At 36.7% G+C, this 22,125-nt stretch overlaps 1 protein-coding gene across 3 annotated transcripts in view; it reads left to right on the top strand.

Moving 5' to 3' along the window:
* Window positions 1-22,125, top strand: part of APPL1 (adaptor protein, phosphotyrosine interacting with PH domain and leucine zipper 1) — a 41,017-nt gene that overhangs the window by 6,859 nt on the left and 12,033 nt on the right. The window contains exons 2-13 of one of the 3 annotated variants that reach the window (XM_047777405.1): window positions 311-409; window positions 1,358-1,417; window positions 2,151-2,222; window positions 6,654-6,741; window positions 8,405-8,446; window positions 9,261-9,319; window positions 13,107-13,253; window positions 14,440-14,522; window positions 15,241-15,399; window positions 16,076-16,264; window positions 19,157-19,199; window positions 20,668-20,724. In XM_047777405.1, the coding sequence (XP_047633361.1) occupies window positions 311-409; window positions 1,358-1,417; window positions 2,151-2,222; window positions 6,654-6,741; window positions 8,405-8,446; window positions 9,261-9,319; window positions 13,107-13,253; window positions 14,440-14,522; window positions 15,241-15,399; window positions 16,076-16,264; window positions 19,157-19,199; window positions 20,668-20,724 (1,098 nt within the window). The remainder of the gene's footprint in view (window positions 1-310; window positions 410-1,357; window positions 1,418-2,150; window positions 2,223-6,653; window positions 6,742-8,404; window positions 8,447-9,260; window positions 9,320-13,106; window positions 13,254-14,439; window positions 14,523-15,240; window positions 15,400-16,075; window positions 16,265-19,156; window positions 19,200-20,667; window positions 20,725-22,125) is intronic. The other 2 variants (XM_047777413.1, XM_047777423.1) reach the window with 2 other exon arrangements.

Below are 22,125 nucleotides of genomic sequence, written 5' to 3' on the forward strand. Positions count from 1 at the left end.
CAACGTCAGATCCCTAATCCACCGAGCTGGCTAGAGATGGAACCCACACCTCTGCAGTGACCCCAGTTGCTGCAGTCAGGTCCTTACCCCACTGTGCCACAGTGGGAACTCCCCCTCTGTTTTAATGAAGTGAAATTGAGAACAAACAACCTCAACATCTTGGCATTACTATCAAAAGAGAGAATATAGATTAAAACTTAGATTATTAGAACTCTAATGTCCTAGGATTTTTCTTTCTCTTAGGAAAAAAAAAAGATTTCCATCTGATTTATATAATGGTTAACAAACATATTGCTTTTATTTTATACAGACAAGGTCCTTACTGGGTGTATTTGAAGAAGATGCTACAGCTATTTCCAGCTATATGAACCAATTGTATCAAGCTATGCGTCGGATTTATGATGCACAGGTAAAGAGCTAAAGGCGGACTGAATGCTTTTTTTTTTCTTTTTTTTGGGCTGCATTCATGGCATGCAGAAGTTCTGGGCCAGGGATTGAACCTACACCACAGAGGTGACCTGAGCCACAGTAATGACAACACTTGATCCTTAACCTTCTGTGCCACAACAGAACTCTTGAGGCTGTGTTTATGTAACTTAATTATAAGCCTTAAGAGCAACCTGGGTTTTGTGATAAACTTTCTTTGGGACTAATTAAGTGTACACGTTTTATCTTTCCTTTCTCATTTGCTCTTCTTTCTGTACTCACATGTTCATTATGTACTTTAAAGTTGCTATGATATTTATTTGTTTTTTTAGCCTAGTGATAGTTCTCTTAAGAATTTGATTTCTGACCACACAGATTAATCCATAAAAGAAATGTTACATTTGTCACTTAATTCATCACTGAAAAAAACCCTTTAAATTAAAAAAGTGTTTCCTTCATATGGCTACATTATTATATGACTAAGTTGACTGCATTTTGGTCTAGCGTCAGCATCCAGAGAGGGATAATCAGTCATCAATGTGGTTATCTCTTAAGATTTTACTAACATTATGTATAGTTTACTTCTAGTTTTAAAGCAGCAATTAGTTTTTATTAGCTAAAAAGAAAAAGCACACACCTGGAACACTACTCAATTCCTTGAAGGTGTTTATTTATTTCATGGTTTGAGTTTCCTTTTTTTTTTGGCCACTCCTTCGCATATGGAGTTCCCAGGCCAGAGCTCCCACAGCGGGAGCTCCAAGTTTCCTTTTAAAGTACTTTAGTGATAGTTCCCTTTCCAATGATTTAATGAGGGGTTTAGAGAACATGTTGTACAGTATTTATGTTAAGTAACAGTGGTATAGGTACCTTCAATTAAAACTTCTTTCTTCATCTGTAATATGTTAATTTGAATGCTCATCTTTTTCCATAGAATGAATTAAGTGCAGCAACACACCTGACTTCAAAACTTTTAAAAGAATATGAAAAACAGGTATGGTATATGAAAGTTTTAAAAGTATAATTTAAAATATGCAGTAATATAGTGTATATAGATAAATAGAATTTCTTATCAATAAATCTAAGCCCTTTTGAATTCATAGAAGGTAATTTTGATATGCCATTGAAATTCCATTATGTACTTATATCTAATTTTAATGATTTAATGTTAGACACGGGTTATCTAATTTACCTCCCTTTTTTCTTTTTTTTTTTTGTTTTTGTTTTTTAGGGCTGCACCCATGGCATATGGAGGTTTCCAGGCTAGGGGTCTAACCAGAGCTACAGCTGCTGGTCTACACACAGCCACAGCAATGCAGGATCCGAGCAGAGTCTGCAACCTACACCACAGCTCATGGCAACGCTGGATTCTTAACCCACTGTGTGAGGCCAGGGATTGAACCCTCAGCCTCATGGTTCCTAGTCAGATTTGTTTCCGCTGTGCCAAGATAGGAACTCCATACCTCCCTTTTTTCAAATGAAGAAACAGGTTTGCCCAAGGTTACACAGCTGTTTAGTGGAGGAATTAGAGCTAACTTTAAATCTTTCAACTCCTGTTACTTAGGACACATTTTAATTGTTTACTAATTACATGGATTACATTTTATTAAAATGATGTTTGTAGAGCTTTTTCAAAATTTTAGAAGTTATTTAAAAGTGAAAATTACAATGTCACTCTCAAAAGACATATAACATTGGACCCATTTTCTCTGCTTCTCACTTTTCAGCGTTTTCCATTGGGGGGTGATGATGAAGTTATGAGTTCTACTTTGCAACAGTTTTCAAAAGTTATAGATGAGGTAAATGCTTATTTTATTTTGCTTGAATAAGTGGTCTTATAATTAAGTTATTAAAGTTGTTTAGCCTTTATTGGCAACTTTTATTATGATTATGAGTAAATCTCTGTTATAAAAGATGATTATTTAAGGAAGGACCTTATTTCCAAATTTTGGTGGCTGTCATGTAAAAACAACACTTTCTTTGTCTGATTAAAACAAATTATTTTCAAGGAATAGGCATATAGATCTGCTGTCCCTATTCTCAGTCCATGTAACATTCAACCTTTCATTGTGTTGTTTGATGAAGCAGGGAGAGAAGAGTTAATGGTTTCTTTGGCTTTTACATCAAGCAACATTTTATCATTCACTTTATTAATCCTTCCATCCCAGGTAGCAAATATCAACCTTTAAATTCTCTACCATCAATAAGACCTAGAAAGAATCATTAAGACCTAAGAGCTAAGAGGAAGAAAGGTCATGAGAAATGTTTGGAAAATCCATAACTATTTTTAACTAGTTCAATGAAAACTCTTTACATTAGGTATGTCTGTCTTTTCTAGTCTCTTAACTGGAAAAGTAGTTTTTAAAAATATTTTAATAACTCATTATAGCAAAATATTGTCATGAGGTCGATATAAAGAAATATAGGAAAAGGAAATTTTTATTGTGGTAAAATATACATAAAATTTACCAGTAGTGACATTTTAAACATTCACAGTGTTGTGTAACTGCCACTGATGTTCTGAACACTTTCACTGTTATCCCAAAGAAACCTGGTGCCTGTTAAGCAGTCATTCACCCTGTCCCCTCAGCTCCTGGCAACCACAAATCTGCTATCTGTCTGTGTAGATTTGCCTGTTTGGGATATTTCATACAAATGGACTCATACAGTCTGTGGATTTTTACATCTCTCTTCTTTCATTTGACATAATGTTTTCAGGGTTCATTCATGTTGTAGAAAGTATTAGAATTTCATCCCTTTTTTTTTCTTTTTTTTTTTTCTTTTCCCACTGTACAGCAAGGGGGTCAAGTTATCCTTACATGTATACATTACAATTACATTTTTTTCCCCACCCTTTGTTCTGTTGCAACATGAGTATCTAGACAAAGTTCTCAATGCTATTCAGCAGGATCTCCTTGTAAATCTATTTTTTTTTTTTTTCCCACTGTACAACAAGGGGGTCAGATTATCCTTACATGTATACATTACAATTACATTTTTCCCCCAGCCTTTCTTCTGTTGCAACATGAGTATCTAGACAAAGTTCTCAATGCTATTCAGCAGAATCTCCTTGTAAATCTATTCTAAGTTGTGTCTGATAAGCCCAAGCTCCTGATCCCTACCACTCCCTCCCCCTCCCATCAGGCAGCCACAAGTCTTTTCTCCAAGTCCATGATTTTCTTTTCTGAGGAGATGTTCATTTGTGCTGGATATTAGATTCCAGTTATAAGTGATATCATATGGTATTTGTCTTTGTCTTTCTGACTCATTTCACTCAGTATGAGAGTCTCTAGTTCCATCCATGTTGCTGCAAATGGCATTATGTCATTCTTTTTTATGGCTGAGTAGTATTCCCTTGTGTATATATACCACCTCTTCCAAATCCAATCCTCTGTCGATGGACATTTGGGTTGTTTCCATGTCCTGGCTATTGTGAATAGTGCTGCAATGAACATGCGGGTGCACGTGTCTCTTTTAAGTAGAGTTTTGTCCGGATAGATGCCCAAGAGTGGGATTGCGGGGTCATATGGAAGTTCTATGTATAGATTTCTAAGGTATCTCCAAACTGTTCTCCATAGTGGCTGTACCAGTTTACATTCCCACCAGCAGTGCAGGAGGGTTCCCTTTTCTCCACACCCCCTCCAGCACTTGTTATTTGTGGATTTATTAATGATGGCCATTCTGACTGGTGTGAGGTGGTATCTCATGGTAGTTTTGATTTGCATTTCTCTTATAATCAGTGATGTTGAGCATTTTTTCATGTGTTTGCTGGCCATCTGTATATCTTCTTTGGAGAAATGTCTATTCAGGTCTTTTGCCCATTTTCCCATTGATTGGCTTTTTTGCTGTTGAGTTGTATAAGTTGCTTATATATTCTAGAGATTAAACCCTTGTCGGTTGCATCATTTGAAACTATTTTCTCCCATTCTGTAAGTTGTTTTTTTGCTTTCTTTTGGGTTTCCTTTGCTGTGCAAAAGCTTTTCAGTTTGATGAGGTCCCATGGGTTTATTTTTGCTCTAATTTCTATTGCTTTGGGAGACTTGCCTGAGAAAATATTCATGAGGTTGATGTCAGAGAGTGTCTTGCCTATGTTTTCTTGGTGTCCTGTCGTATATTTAAGTCTTTCATCCATTTTGAGTTTATTTTTGTGCATGGTGTGAGGGTGTGTTCTAGTTTCATTGCTTTGCATGCAGCTGTCCAGGTTTCCCAGCAATGCTTGCTGAATAGACTTTCTTTTTCCCATTTTATGTTCTTGCCTCCCTTGTCAAAGATTAATTGGCCATAGGTGTCAGGGTTTATTTCTGGGTTTTCTGTTCTGTTCCATTGGTCTGTCTGTCTGTTTTGATACCAGTACCACACTGTTTTGATGACTGTGGCTTTGTAGTATTTCTTGAAGTCTGGGAGAGTTATGCCTCCTGCTTGGTTTTTGTTTCTCAGGATTGCTTTGGCGATTCTGGGTCTTTTGTTGTTCCATAAATGTTTGGATTGTTCCTTTTTTTTCTGAATAAAATTCCATTGTATATATACCACATTTTATTTATCCATTTATTACTTGATAAGACATTTGGGTTCTTTTCCACCTTTTGGCTAATGTGAATAGTACTGCTATGAGCATTCATGTACAAGTTTTTGGGTTTTTTTTTTTAATTCACTAGTTTTCAGTTCTTTTCATTATATATTCATGAAGGGGTATTGTTGGATCATATAGTAACTTTATGTTTAGCTTTTTGAGAAACTGCCAAATTGTTTCTCAGACTGCCAAAATCCTGCACAATTTTAAATTCTTGCCAATAATGTAGGAGTGTTTCAATTTCTTTACATCTTTATCAACAGTTGTTATTTTCATTTTTTTTATTATAACCATCTAAGTGGGTATGAAGTGGAATCTCATTGTGTTTTTGTTATGCATTTTCCCGATGGCTAATGCTGTTGAGCATCTTTTCCTGTGCTTATTCACCATTCGTGTATCTCTGAAGAAGTATCTATTCAGACTATTGCCCATTTTTTAATTGGGTTGTCTTTCAGTACTGAGTTCCAGTTCTTTATTATTTTCCTTTTTTCTTTTCTTTTTTTTTTTTTTAGGGTCACTTTTGCCGCATGTGGAAGTTCCCAGGCTAAGGGTCAAATTGGAGCTACAGCTGCCGGTGTATGCCACAGCCACAGCAATGCAGGATCTGAGCTGTGTCTGCCACCTACTCCACAGTTCATAGCAACACCAGATCCTTGACCCACTGAGTGAGGCCAGGGATTTAACCTGATTCTCATGGATACTTGCAGGATTTGTTTCCACTGTGCCACAATGGGAACTCCAAGAGTTCTTTATTCTAAAGAATATGAGTCTCTATGAGATATGTGATTGGTAAATATTTTCTCCCATTCTGTGGGTTGTCTTTTAATTTTCTTGATAATTTCCTTTGATGTTTTTAATTCTTCTTTTTTGAGGGCCACACCTGTAGCATATGAAAAAGCCCAGGCTAGAGGTTGAATAGGAGCTGTAGCCGCCAGCCTACACAACAGCCATTGCAACTGGAGATCCGAGCCAAGTCTGCAGTCAACACCACAGCACACAGCAACACCAGATCCTTAACCTATTGAGCAATGCCATGGATCGAACCCTTGTCCTCATGGATCCCAGTCGGGTTCGTTGCCACTGAGCCATGACAGGAACTCCCCAAAAGTTTTTCTTTCTTTTTTTTTGTCTTTTTGCCATTTCTTGGGCTGCTCTCTCGGCGTATGGAGGTTCCCAGGCTAGGGGTCTAATCGAAGCTGTAGCTTCTGGCCCTATGCCAGAGCCACAGCAAAGCAGGATCTGAGCCGAGTCTGCGACCTACACCACAGCTCACGGCAACACCAGATCCTTAACCCACTGAGCGAGGACAGGGATCAAACCCGCAACCTCATGGTTTCTAGTCGGATTGGTTAACCACTGTGCCACCACGGGAACTCCAAAGTTTTTATTTCTGAAGAAGTCTAGTTTATCTTTTCTTCGGTTGCCTTTGTTTTTTGGTGTCATATCTTAGAAATAGTTGCCAAATCCAAGTCTATCACATGCTTTCTTCTGAGAGTTTTAAATGGAATTTTTTTTGACTCACATAATTTTGTGATAGTATCACATAATTTTGAGTGTTCTCTTATGTAAACATATCAGTACCTTTTTACTAGATTTTAATTTCCATAATGCTGGTTGACTGTCTCTTTTTACTTATTTGGCCTTTTTGGTCTTTCACTAGCTTAGCTCTTGTCATGCGGTACTTTCAACGCAGCTTGCTGATGCCATGATGTTTCCCATTACCCAGTTTAAAGAAAGAGATCTGAAAGGTAATGAAGTCAAGCTTATGTTTGCTTTCATTAGCTGTCAGAAGATCAATACATATAAAATGTATATTACTCTATACCTTAACCATTTCTGACTATAGCATGTGGTACTTTTACATTAGTCACTAAACATTTATAGGCGTTTCTGTTAGATGTTAAACTAAATACTAAGGAATACTGCTATGAACAACATGTCACTTCCCTTGAGAAAACCTAGAGAAGGAGATGAGTAAACAGATAATTATGATACTCTGTGTCTTATAATTAGGGATGAGCAAGGTACTGTGGGGGCTCAGAGGAGGGTGTCAGAAAGGTTTCACCAGGGATGTGACATGAGCATTGAACAATGAAGAAAAATTTGCCAGGAGAAGAGAGTCATTCTATTAGAAGGATTAGAAAGCACAAAATTATGGGTCATAGAAGTACATGGCTTGTTTTGAGAAATTTGTGTGGCTGCAATGTTGGATGTGTTGGGGTGTGGCAGAAGATAGCTCTAAAAATAGATTAGTTGGGATTAGATTATGCTAAAGGTATTAGACTTGAGTTTATAAACAAAGAGAAGACAATGGAGGTCTTTAGGAAGTAGAGAGACATAATCCTTTAGTTTTTGTTTTTGTTTGTTTGTTTTTGCTTTTTAGGGCTGCACCCGAGGCATATGGAGGTTCCCAGGCTAGAGGTTGAATTGGAGCTGCAGTCGCCAGCCTACAACACAGCCACAGCAATGCCAGATCCTTAACCCACTGAGGGAGGCCAGGGATCAAACCTGCATCCTCATGGATGCTAGTCACATTCGTTAACCATTGAGCCACAACAGGAACTCCAATCCCTTTTTTTTTTGAGGGTGGAATGGAGTGGATTTGATGTCTAGGGGAATGGATTAGGAAATTGTGAGAGTCTGGTCAGGTGTCACCACTGCCTGAACTGGAGTAGTTGGCAAAGGAGATAGCAGTGTGTTGGTGGACTGGAATGATGGGAGGAAGGGGAGCTGGCCCATCTAAAAACCCATGTCGTAGTAGCTTGTGGTGGAGTTTTTTCCCATTTAGGATTATCAGGTGATAAAATGAGAATTGTATAGAGTGTTTCTGCTTTCTTATAATTTACAATGTCAGATAATCATATAGACTTATCTACAAAATATTTAGATAGAATAAAAACATTGCACTAATTGGATGATATTTAAATTTACATGGAATAAAGACAAATGTATTTTAGAGACAGAATTAATTGTTGTGGTAATCGTCAAGAACGATGTTTCCAAGGTCAAGAAACAAGACCTATTTTCTCAGTCTAAGGGGACTTGTCAATAAAATGTTCTGTTTCTCATTTGGTGTTTGAACTTATTAGAGTTAATATAAAGAAAATCAATCATTTAGATCCTGATACTAAGTTGAAATATTTGTATGTCTTAGAATTTGCAGTGTTTTAAAATTTGTCTTTGTGTTATATTACAATTTGTAGCAAGTACATTTTCTGGTAGTGTAACTGTTGCTAATGGTAGTACATGTTCTATAGACTAGAACACAATAACTTTTTCACTTTGAATGTTGAAGTATGAAATATTATTTGGAGTTTTAATTATAGCTTAAATGGCAGTTACTATTTGCTAAACAAAATTTAAGATAGTTCATAAATATGCTAAACTGAAATTGTTCTTGAACTTTTCCAGAAATATTGACATTAAAGGAAGTGTTTCAGATTGCCAGTAATGGTAAGCTCTGAATACTTTGTATAGTTATATCTTGTAATGATGCATTTCTTTATCAACACAAATCTGTAGCCAGATCCCATGTAATAATTGAAAAAAATGAACATAATTAAAAGTTTAAGTGAATATTATTTGAATCATTGTTATTTAAGTTGTACTGTTTAGGCTACATGAAAATTTTTAAAGGAAATTAGGAGTTCTTGTTTTGACTCAGCAGAAACGAACCTGCATCCGAGAGGATACAGGTTCAATTCCTGGCCTTGCTCAGTGTGTTAAGGATCCAGCATTGCTGTGAGCTGTGGTGTAGGTTGCAGTCGATGTGAGGCTCGGATCTGGTGTTGCCACGGCTATAGCAGTAGGCCAGCAGCTACAGCTCTGATTCAAACCCTAGCCTTGGAATCTCCGTATGCCACAGCTGCGGCCCTAAAAAAGAAAAAAGAAAAAAGAAATTAAATCTGGCTTGTTATCTTCATTATACCTAAGGAGGTGGCTTATTTTTCCTTTTTCTGTATATTCCAAATTTTCTTTAATGAGCATTTGTTATTTTTGTACTAAAAAATACTTTTAAAAACTTTTAATGGATTACAATTAAATGTGTGGGGTTTTTTTTGTTTTTTGTTTTACCAGTTTAATAAATAGAGATGTACTTTAGAGGAAATTTGGTTGTGGGGAACATTTGGGTGGTCACATGGTAGGGAATTCTTATTTTTGCTTTAGAGTATTTGTTGTAAGATGCAGATGTAAAGACCATTTAAAGCACTCAAAAGTTTTGCAAAGCACTGGTGTATTGTGTTTATCAGTCATTTTTATTTTCTAGATCATGATGCTGCAATTAACAGATACAGCAGACTGTCAAAAAAAAGAGAAAATGACAAGGTGTGTTACATACTTACTCCTTCAGTTTCACAGTTAACAACTATCTTATTAGGTGGTCTAGTTTTTCCTGTTTAAAAATAATAGCCAGCAGTTACTTTGTACATTTTGCTATATTGCCCTTAGTTTATTCTTTCTTTCTAGTTGTTTCAAAGCCTTTTGTTAACTGTTAATTATCAGACACTTAGACAGTTAATTGTCTTTTTAAAGAAACTATTTTTTCTGTTGACAGAATTTTATAAGCAAACGTAACTGTTCCAAAAATGTAATTGATGCCGAGGTATAACATTGCCTTCTTTTGTGTTGTATTTTGATAACATTGTGTTTGTTTTGTTTTATAGATGTACTCAAAAGTGTATTCTGAGTTACAGTGGTTAAAGAGTTGAATTGTTACATGAGTAATTGAATGAAATTCTGTTATGAAGACCTCATTTCAAGGGAATATATATATCTATATATATATAGATACCTGTCCAAGGAGTGAAATTCACTTCATTTAAGGAAAAATGTATTTGAGTAAAGAACAAAGAACAGAGTATTAACAAGTTCATTTAGATGCTCCTTAAGATCATTTCTCTTAGTGCCTACTCTAAAGCTTGATGAGTTGGCTTCCACTAGATGTTTGAGTGAGGTGGTCTCTGTGCATGGGAATTGGTGTCTACTGCCTTGGCTGCAGCTGCCAGTAGGGACATAGTGACCATTTGTGGGAATCCACAGTTGGGTACGATTTACTGTGCAACAGCTACTGTGACATAAAAAGGGAATGTTTCTCACAAAATTCAGTACAAATTTCAGATCTACATTCCATTTCTAATTTTAGTTCACTGATTACTTGATGGTACAAATATTAATAAAATACATATATATATTGTGATCTATATTACTTTTTCACTTTCCCGTAGAAAAGTAGTTAAAGGATCTAAGTTTTGGAGTTCCCGTCGTGGCTCAGCGGAAACGAACCAGACGGTATCCATAAGGACTTGGGTTTGATCCCTGGCCTCGATCAGTGGGTTAAGAATCTGGCATTGCCATGAGCTGTGGTGTAGGTCACAGACGAAGCTCAGATATGGCCTGGCTGTGGTGTAGGCCAGCAACTGCAGCTCTGATTTATCCCCTAGCCTGGGAACCTCCATATGGTATGAGTGTGGCCCTAAAAAGCCAAAAAAAAAAAAAAGGATATAAGTATTAATTTTGGTATATTTTGCATTGCCTTTGGCTGTTTGGGGAATTTTTTTTTTTTTTTTTCCAAGGCCAGAGATTGAACCTATAACCTCATGGTTCCTAGATGGAATCATTTCTGCTGCATCACAACAGGAATTCAGGGTTTCGGGTATTTTTAAAAACATTCTTCCACCAATTGGATTTATTTTAAAGAGTAATGGAGCAACTACTGTATATTGGGTACTGTGGGGAAACAACATGTCCTCAAGGAGTGGATAATCCACATTTATCAAAGGCTTCCTGCGTGAAGGCATGCAACTAGAGCAGATGTCACAGTACAAAGATGAAGAGAACACATGATAACCCTGAGTTAAAGGCCAGTAAAAAAGTCTTAACAAAATGCTGGGAGAGCACAGAGAGAGCAGCATGTCTTTGATGGGTGAGTTGGGAAAGGTGATATATTTTTTCTTTTTTTTGGCTGCACTCATAGAGTATGGAAATTCCCAGGCTGCAGCTTCAAGCTGTACCACAGCTACAGCCATGGTGGATCCTTAACCTGCTGCACCACAGTGGGAATTCCAGGAAAGGTTACACTTTTAGAAGGTGCAATGTGCATTGAAGATGAGCAGCATCAGTGGTTTGGAGGTGGGAAGAGGGCATTTCTGGAAGAAAAACAGCCTTTGAAGAGACGCATGGTAGAGTCTGAAGAATATAAAGGCTAAGAGCCCTGGCTCTGAAATTAGACAGCTTGGGGACTAATCTCAGCTCTTCTGCTTATTTGCCTGAAATCATTCACTGGTTAATTAATTTCAACCCTTTATCTCTCTATCAAAAAACCTCAGTAGTTATAAAGATGAAAGAGAATGCACACAGAGTACCTGGCTTATATAATTATTATTATTATTTCTAGCAATAATTTCTATGCTAATGGAAAGAAAATCATATCAGTGTCTCTGGAGCATGGGATGTATTTGGGGGAAGTGTGGTCAAACAATAGGAAAGAAGTAGTTGGGGACCAGGTTACTATGTCAATGACTGAAATGTATGTTGGAGTAGGCAGCCACCAGAGGATTTTAAACAAATGTGTAGCACCTTGCAGTTGTGTTATAGAATAAAAATATGAAGGGAAATATGAAGGAGACAAGACTAGAGGAAATCCGGTGAAGAGATATTGCAAAGATATTAGGAGAGTCTCAGCTAAGGTTGTTATTGAAAGTGGAGAGAAGGGAATACTTTTGGAAGATACTTTAAAAGTAGAATTGAGAAGACTTGTTTTAGTTATGGTAGGAAGAGGAATAAAAAATGAGTCCTAAAATTCTTGGATGATGGGATGGATCTTGGAAAAATTAAGAGAGCTAAGAAACAAGGTAGAGGAGCAGGGGGAGATACTGTCTTCAGATTTGTATGTTTCCAGCACATTCACACATATACACATAAAGAACCTACCTAGAGGAGTTCCCTTTGTGGCTCAACAGTTTACAAACCCAACTAGGATTCATGAGGATGTGGGTTCAATCCCTGTCCTTGCTCAGTGGGTTAACGATCCGTCGTTGCTGTGAGCTGTGGTGTAGGTCACAGATGCGGCTCGGCTCCCGAGTTGCTGTGGCTGTGGCGTAGGCCAGTAGCTGTAGCTCTGATTCGACCCCTAGCCTGGGAACCTCCAAATGCCATGAGAGTGGCCCAAGAAATGGCAAAAAGACAAAAAAAAAAAAAAAAAAAGAAAGAGCCCACCTAGAAGAGTTCCTGTTGTGGCTCAGTGGTAATGAGCCCAGCTAGTATCCATGAGGAGGCAGATTTGATCCCTGGCCTCATTCAGTGGGTTAAGAATCAGGCATTACCATGAGCTGTGATATAGGTTGCAGATGTGGGTCAGATCTGGTGTGGCTGTGGTAGGCAGCTACAGCTCCAATTTGACCCCTAGCCTAGGAATTTCCATATGCCACAGGTGCGGCCCTAAAAAAAAAAAAAAAAAAGAAAAGAAAAAAGAAAAGAAAGAAAAAGAATCCACCTAGAGATCTCCTTCTTCTGACAACTGGGAAAGTGAAATGCAAGACATAAAAATTTGATGTATTAGAATATTCTTGGTACTTGATTTGGTATTCTAAGGAAAGCAGAAGAGAAGAGACAGTATATATTATGTAATAGGTGCTCAATAAATACTTGTCTGAATACAAGAACTCAGGAAAGCACACATAATTTAAGTGTGGATGAAGGAAAACAAGTACAAGAAAAGAGAAGCAGTAGAAAGAGAAACAGAGAACTAGGAGGAGAGTGGTATGCTGTGAACTGAAAAAGGTCAAAGATTAATGGCTAAGCTAACACCAAACTATTGTCTGCTTTTCCTCCATGTGGTAGACTTTCCCTGCCATGCTTAGTTCAGGTACCGTAGTGTTCTTAGTTATGTACAGAATTCTACTTTTAAGGTACATTTTAAAAATAAAGTGGTTGGAAGTAAAACAGGAAAACTTTCTTAGCCAGTATTCTGCAGGATTTCTGTCTCAGAAAAAAAAGTTATGCACAATTGCTGCTAGTGCATCTTTTACCTTGGGTAGGCTCTTTACCTCAGCCACTAGTAAAGGTAATTCAAAATGAAATAAATAATAATATTTTTAATTTTTTTCACTCAAAGGTGAAATATGAAGTAACAGAAGATGTCTACACTTCCAGAAAAAAACAACACCAGACCATGATGCATTATTTTTGTGCATTAAATACTCTTCAATACAAAAAGAAAATAGCATTGTTAGAACCTCTACTTGGATACATGCAAGCTCAGGTGAATACTGTACTGTATTTTCGATTATAACTGCCCTAAGGCCTTTATATTAAGTTTGATTTTATGTTAAGTGTAAGGATATTCCAAACCAAGGGCAGAATACTCGGAGTTCCCATTGTGGCTCAGCGGAAGCGAATCTGACTAGTATCCATGAGGACGCAAATTTGATCCCTGGCCTCGCTCAGCTGGTTAAGGATCCGGTGTTGCCATGAGCTGTGGTGTATGTCACAGACATGGCTCAGATCCCACATTGCTGTGGCTGTGGTATAGGCTAGCACCTACAGCTCTGATTCAACCCCTAGCCTGGGAACCTCCATATGCCATGGGTGTGGCCCTGAAAAGACAAAAAAACAAAAACAACAAAAAAAAACTCAATTGTGTCTGTGTTTTTAAAGTAATTTAAAAAATGTGATCAGAGTGCTATTTTAACGAAGTTAGGGAGAATGGTTTTCCTTGCAAATGAAGATTTCAGTAATCATTGGGTAAGTGAAACCACTTATCTTGTATTTCGGCCTTGTTCATCACAGCTGGGGACAGGGAACAGAGAGCTAAATGAATTCCAGACTTAGTCCTGTTGCTAGAGTTTCCACTCTTGCTTCGTAATAGATCTGAAAGAGAATGGATATGTTTGAGTTTGTCTCATGTTCCTTGCATGCTTCCTGAGTTAAAAATAATAGATGAACTCCAGGGTATCCCAAGCATTATGCATCAGGAAAGAGACTGGAAAATTAAATTCGGGTAACATTTAAGACAAAATGGCAGTCCCCTAAAAAGCAAGAATTTAAAGAAATTTGAGTATACCTTCCAATATGAGTGCTTATTATTCCTCAGATATGAAACATAGTTATCTTTGTAGTGAACATGAAATAGTTTATCCATATGACTTAATTGAAATGATTTAAAATATATTTTCCAATTTAAAAAGTTTGCTTACCATATGCATGTATTAATATATACGAAGATGCACACTGAAATTCAAGTAGTTTCTTCAGTGGCTCTATGTCCAGTAGAAGTCTAGTAAATTTCAAACTATTTTGACACAACAGGAATTAATCCTTTGTTTTTTGCTTAACCAAGTATCTTGGTGACTACTGTTTACACGATTAAGTGTTTTGTTTGTGTATGTGTGTGATTCTGTTGTTCAACCTTCCACTCCCCTCCCCTCCCACTTATCTTCTTGCCTCAGATAAGTTTCTTTAAGATGGGTTCAGAAAATCTTAATAACCAACTGGAAGAATTCTTAACTAATATTGGAACAAGTGTACAGAAGTAAGTATTTTCTTCCTTAAAATTGCAAATGAAATTATGAGAATGAGTTAAATACTGTAATCTAAAAATATTTACCACTTAATTTCTGAGGGACTATTTTCCTGCCATGAAAGTATTTCTTGAGTGGCTCGTTGATGCATCTTGATTTCCTCACTATCGTTTCCACAAAATTTGAACTCTGAATTTCATAGCATTATCAAATCTGATGGTATTTTACTGACTGTAAACTGTGTTTTATGTCTGAATATAACAGATACATAATAGTAATTAACTAAAGTGAGTTATCTTCACAATTATATGAATTGTAGGGGATGGGTAGGAGATTACTAAATAAATCTTGCCTCCTAAGCCATGAAAGTTTAAAGAAAAAGAATGTAGTTCCAATTAGGTTCAAAAGTCAGAGCATTGATGTGGTTAATCTGCAATATGGAGAGAGATAAAAATGATTATTGTTTTAAAGGCACAGGACAGAATAGTTGAAAATTCCTCCAAAGTTAATCAGTGTGGCTTCATTAGTTTTGGAATTTAGTATTGTTTCCAAAGTATCTAAGTTTAAAATAAAACAAAGCTGCTTCATAACATGTTCATGTTACTTTAACCACCCACACCACTGCTGTTCTCTTTGAGAAAATATATACAGGACAAATATACAGATAAACGTGATTGGTATGGAGTTCTTTGTCGTGGTTGGTAGTAAATGATCTGTTTTATGTGTTAGTGTTCGCAGGGAAATGGACAGTGATGTAGAGACCATGCAGCAGACAATAGAGGATTTGGAAGTAGCCAGTGACCCCTTATATGTGCCTGACCCAGATCCCACAAAATTTCCTGTTAATCGAAACTTAACCCGGAAAGCTGGCTACCTTAATGCTAGGAAGTAAGAACACTATTGTTATTTTCATATGTTGTGTGTCATTTAAGGTAATAGTGAGTGATTACAGGATAGAATTGATATCTCCAGATTGTTTTGATTTTACTAAATGTTGAATCTTTTTAGTCAGTGGTATTAGTATTTATGCCAACTTTTTGACAGATGAGGTACATGAATAATTTTCAGAAGTAAAATTCTCTTTAGATATTTATTGAATAATTTAGAATTATTTAAAAATTGAAACCAGTTTGAGTTTAAATAAATCTAGCATAACATGTGAATGCTATTAAATATAATTTATTATACTTACATAATTACACCATCAAGTCAAATTTTAGTTTTTAACTGAAGATAGGATAAAGCAAGTTAACCCTAGCAGTAAAATAAATTATTTTGTTTTGAATTAATTCCCTTGAAAGTTGGACTATATTTTAGGGAACAGTGTTATAACAGCTGTAATTTGATAGTTTCCAACCTTGTCTTGGAAATATATACATGCACACTCACATAAGTGGGTCAGCATATATGAATTTAGAGATTGAAAACTCATGTTTATATTTTCTAGGCACCTTAGTGCCGTTTTGCAAGATGGTTCTTTGTGATGTTCTTGATCTTGTGTTTGGCTTATGATAAGATTTCAGATGTGTTGTTATTAAAGAGTGAATGTATTTTCTTCATTTAGTAAAACAGGCTTGGTGTCATCTACCTGGGACAGACAGTTTTACTTCACGCAGGGTGGAAACCTAATGAGTCAGGCCCGTGGGGACGTAGCCGGAGGCCTGGCCATGGACATAGACAACTGTTCAGTAATGGCTGTGGACTGTGAAGACAGGCGATACTGTTTTCAGATCACTTCTTTTGATGGAAAAAAGTCAGTATTTTTCCACTATTAATAAAATCTGTCATATTTTAAACTACTGAAATGTAGGGTAATTCTTTTCATTTGGAAATTGTATAGATATTTTAGAATTATTATGTATTAAGATATTTTCTTTTTAATCTTGTAGAAATTAGTTGAATTCTCTTTTTTGACTTGGTTCAGTGGTGTCTTAATATTTTCGAGGTTGACAAAGCAAGGTTATATGGTAAAGACCTGTGATTTCATGTTAAGAGACTGGTGACTGAAAATCCAGGATGGTATCGGGAAGGCGGCACAAGTTGGTGGAAAGAGCTTCAACTCTGGGGTCAAAAAGTTCACATTCTGGATCCACTACCTGAGTGTAGTCCTACACAGTCCTTGTATAGTACAAGTTACCTAACCTCTCTGAGCTTCATTTTTCTGTGTAAAATGGGGCTGGGGGAACCATAGTCCCTATTTTGTAAATTGTTATAAAGAATAGAAATCTAGGAGATCCCTCTGTGGTGCAGTGGGTTAAGCATCTGGTGTTGTCTCTGCAGTGGTGCAAGTTTGATCCCTGTCCTGGAGCAATGGGTTAAGGATCCAGTATTGCCACAGCTGTGGTGTAGGTCACAGCTCTGGCTCAGATTTGATTCCTCGCCTGGGAATTTCCATATACCACAAGTGCAGCCAATAAAGAAAAAAAAAAAAGCAATAGAAACCTAACATATGTAATGTGCCTAGCATGTACTAGGTGCTAATAGTAATATTTTTAAAATGTTAATCAAATATTTCTGATCATTGGGAGGGATCGGGAGCTTGGGCTTATCAGACACAACTTAGAATAGATTTACAAGGAGATCCTGCTGAGTAGCATTGAGAACTTTGTCTAGATACTCATGTTGCAACAGAAGAAAGAGTGGGGGAAAAATGTAATTGTAATGTATACATGTAAGGATAACCTGACCCCCTTGCTGTACAGTGGGAAAATAAAAAACAAACAAACAAATGAATGTGAGTAGATAGATGCATAGATTTAATTTGAAATTAAAAGTGTAAAAGTTACTTTAAAAAAATATTTCTGATCAAATTAATTATTTAGGCCATTAATGTTTATATGCCATTTTTTAAAACTTATGCTACCTTTGCATTAAACAAGAATCTGTAGCGTAGCCTTTTTTTTTTTTCTTTTTGGGCTGGTATGGCATGTGGAAGTTTCTGGGCTAGGGGTTGAATCAGAGCTGCATCTGCCGGCCACAGCCACAGCCCCACAGCAACATGGGATATGAGTCACATCTGCAAGCTACACCACAGCTCATGGCAACACCAGATCCTTAACTCACTGAGCTCACTGAGCGAGGCCAGGGATTGAACCTGCATCCTCACAGATGCTATGTCCAGTTCTTAAAATGCTGAGCCACAACAAGAACTCCCAGAGAGGCTTTTAGAACAAATTTTTGAAAAGCACAGAGAAATATAAAAAGGAGTATGAAAAAAAGCTATAATCTCACTAACCGGAAGCAACATAACTTTTTGGTGATTTGCCTTACAGTTTTTATTTTTTATTCCAAGTACATTTTTTTTGGCTGTACCTGCAGCATGTAGAAGTTGCCAGGCCAGGGATCAAACCCATACCACAAGAGTGACCAGAGCCGCTGCAATGACAACGTCAGATTCTTCGCTTGCTGCACAAGGGAATTCCCAAAGTACATTTTTTAAATAATTGAGGAAATACTGGATGTTTATTTCATATTCCTTCTATACACGTATAATTAATGTCAATTACTGTGTGTCATTTATCACAGTAGATGTTGGGAGTCCCTGTTTTCATTTGTCAAAATTACCAAGTTGTTAACATTACTGCATGTACTTAGATTTTTGTATTTTCAGTTTTTTTACTAATGCTTAATATGATTTCCCATTTCTCATTCTCAATGTGATTCCAAATTAGTGAAAAATTTTTTTTCTAACTCAAAATATTAACATCTATAGAAAAGCTAAATATCCCTATGTTAGTGATTCATATTCTGAAAAGTTTTATTTTACCACATTCAAGAAGAAATAAATAACTAAAATTAGAAAAATTAGTATTTTTCTAATAAGTGAGTTATATTTGAAATACATATGGTAACTGTTAGATAGTTGATATGCACTATCTTAGTTGCAGTGCACCTTTGTTACAGTCTATCTTCTGAAAACCAGCACATTTCTTTTTTTGGTCTTTTTGCCATTTCTTGGGCTGCTCCCGCAGCATATGGAGGTTCCCAGGCTAGGGGTCTAATCAGAGCTGTAGCTTTGACCTACACCATAGGTGCAGCAATGCCAGATCCTTAACCCACTGCCCTGGGACCTGGACTGAACCCGTGGTGCTGCAGAGACAACACCAAGATCCTTAACCTGCTGTGCCACAGTGAGAACTCCCCAGTACATTTCTTTCTTGGTACATCTTGGCATAGAAAAGTCAAGAGTTGTTAAAATCTGAGTCCTGATGCCTCTGGTCATCTCCTTTCCCTAAGATGCTGATTAGTTGTGTGTTTTTGGTTTTGAGTTTTGTTTGTTTGTTTTATCTTGATACTGATTGCTGTTATGTGTATCTTTAAAGATAAAAAATTTCTCACCTCATGTTGAAAGTATGTTAGAGGAGTTCCTGTTGTGGCGCAGTGGGTTAAGAATCCGACTGCAGCATCTCAGGTCACTGCAGTGGTACAGGTTTGATCCCTGGCCTGGTGTAGTGGGTTAAAGGATCCAGCATTGCTACAGCTGCAGCTTAGGTCACAGCTGTGGTGTAGGTCACAACTATGGTTTGGATTCAGTCCCTGACCTGGGAACTTCCATATGCCATGGGTGTGGCCATAAAATTAAAAAAAAAAAAAAAAAAAGTACTGTAGAAGAAGTTGACAAACTTTTTCTCTCCTTTCTTTTTAGATCTTCAATTTTGCAAGCAGAGAGTAAAAAAGACCATGAAGAGGTAAAATTTATCTACTTAATTCTTCAGCGTCATCTTGAGATATTTTTCTTTTTCTTTCTTTTTTTTTGTTATTTTCAGGGTTCCCAGTCTAAGGGTCGAATCAGACCTGCAGCTGTCAGTCTATGCCACAGCCACGCTAAATCTGAGCCGCATCTGTGACCTATACCACAGCTCACGGCAACACCAGATCCTTAACCCACTGAGCAAGGCCAGGGATCGAACCTGCAACCTCATGGTTCCTAGTCGGATTCGTTTCTGCTGCACCACAACGGGAACTCTGAGATATTTTTCTGATGACAGATCATATTTCTGTGTTCATAACAGAAATTTGGAAAATCCTAATGAATTAAATTTTGAAAATCTATTGTCCTCAAGCAACATTCTTAAGTTTCACACAGAATTTTATAACTGGACCTATAGAGATCATCTCTTGCTGTCTTTTTAAAAGCTCAAATTCAGAAATGATCTTGTGACTACTGCTTTCTGGCAGGTTGTTAGTATCATGAGGCAAGAGTTTAATTTATTCCCTTTGCTTACCAACTCTCTGAGACAGTATTTGCAGCAGATGTAGCATGGCAGGAAACAATTAAAGTTTAAAACCTAGGGGATATGAAAGACAAAAACAAAAATTTGGGAGTGTCTGTTCTTCCTTATTAGCCTTTTATTTTTGGCTCCATTTTTACTCCTGATACATCGAATATGGAAGGTAAGTTACTCCCAAGAACTGATGCTGCAAAAACTTTGTCTTGAGAAATCTTCAGTGAAAATTTACTATAGGTTTATTTTGAGCCATTTTATCTATTATATAATTGTGTTGGTAAAAGACAAGGTTAGAAATTATGTAGAAATCAACTTTTATTTATGGTAAAGAGTAGGTATTAACATTTGCTTTTGGTCTCTGAGGAAATCATGAGCAGACATGTGTCTGCTCTTTGCAAGGTTTACCAAACAATATTAGGTTAGTTTTGTGAGGTTCCTCAGGCACTGGAATCCTCTAGAGTGAATCAGAGAGCGTTTTCTATGTTATTTATAAACCTGAAAGGGAAGTATGTAAAATACTTTCACAGGGAATATATTTAGCTCTTAACTTTTTTTAACATTGATATTAATCATGACAACTGGGCTCAGACTATTTGGTGGGGTTTTAAGGGGGATGTGATATAAAAAGATAAATATAGACTATTAAATGTATAATTTAACATGATAGCTATATTTTTTATTTCCTTGTATAAATAAATTTGGGCTTTAAAAAAATAAATCTGTTCACTGTTCTGTTATACTTTCAAATATATTATCTTTACATATATAGGAAGATCTTTATTATAAGATTATATGTTTTTACTTCCAATGAAACTTCTATGTCAGGTAAATATTCAACAGTCTTTTAGAAGGGAAGCATTGCAGGAAAAAAATCCTGTTTTTTATTAATTCTTATTAATCATATTTTTCTGTTTTTTTCCTCTTGCAGTGGATCTGTACAATAAATAATATATCTAAACAAATATATTTAAGTGAAAACCCAGAGGTAATATTTTTATTTTATGGTATCCAGATCTGGCAAAATTGAATAATTCCGTGCTTATATTTTTTTTGCATTTTCTCTAATCTTTTAATTTGTCCTTGAATGGAGAGTTTTAATTATTATCATGTATAGAGTGAGTATCTGATCTTCCTAGGGCAATAAATTATTTCAAAAGGTTCTGAAACCAGTCAACCAAGAAACGCCTTACCTTAGTGTTTAGCACTGTGTTGCACACTATGGAGAATAAGGATAAGAAGAAAAATAAGCATGGCCTCTGCCCCCAGGAGCTTATGTATGTAGGAAGACAAAATTAAAACTTTAAGTAACATTTCATATAAATCAATATATAATGTTAAGTGTATGATGATGACTAAAAGTTTAAGATTTGAGGACATTAAGATTGGCATGGACTTATTTAGAGAAAATTCTATGGAGTTGGCAGAAACTTGAGCCAGGTAGGATGTGTCTGTATTTTGAGGAAAAGAGAAGACATTGCAGATAAGAGAATTTAAAAAAAAAAAAAAAGCACAAGTGCACAAATGGTGGGTTTATGAAACTAGTTGTGTAATTTGAATTGAAGGTTCTTAATGGAGAATAATAGAAAACTGAAATGTGCATTCAGATCACCTGGGAATATTGTTAAAATGGATGTTATGTTTTAGTTGGTCTGGGGTGGAGCAGCCTGAACTTTCAAGTTTTGCCAGTTTCATACGCTTTGAGTAGCCGGTATCAAATCAGATGAACTCAGCAGAGTAGACACAGCTGTAGATGCAGCCCAAACATACAGGCAGAACCCAGGGGTGCAGAGAACTCCAGAAGGAATGAAGTGAGTCCATACTGCAGTATAGTTAGGAAAAGACATAGTGTAAGAAAGGAGCCATCTGTCCTCTGCCAGTCTTGGTAGGCCTAGTGGTAGGCCAGCTAGGCTGAGGACCCAGCTGCCTCCCAGGGTTTTGTGGGGCTGATTGGGGTTGGGGGTGGGGCAGATGATTTCAGTTGAGGCAGAATGGGGATAATTTCTCTAGGAAGCGCTCACTCTTCTAAGTCTTAAACTGTTGTTTGTGTAACAGTTGATTAGACAGGAGTGCTAGGGGACTGTAGGAAGCCATTATCATACTTTACGCATGAATTAAGGGTCTGAACATGGTGGTAACCTGAGGGAAGAGAGAAGGATGAATCACAGAAACAGGTAAAAAGAAATTGACAGACTGGTAAGTAAAGGATGAAGAAACTGGCTGTTTTAAAAGATGGGGATGAATTAAAGATGACTTCGAGGTTTTAAGCCCAGGTGAGAGAAGAACAATTTGGAAAAGAAAGGTTCTGTTTTTATGGTATGGTCTTGAGGTGCCAACCAAGACACATATGATTTAGATGCTTAGGAAAAGTTTTGAACTAAAGAAACAA

This window comes from Phacochoerus africanus, chromosome 1 (assembly GCF_016906955.1).
Source record: "Phacochoerus africanus isolate WHEZ1 chromosome 1, ROS_Pafr_v1, whole genome shotgun sequence".
NCBI classification, from domain to species: Eukaryota; Metazoa; Chordata; class Mammalia; order Artiodactyla; family Suidae; genus Phacochoerus; species Phacochoerus africanus.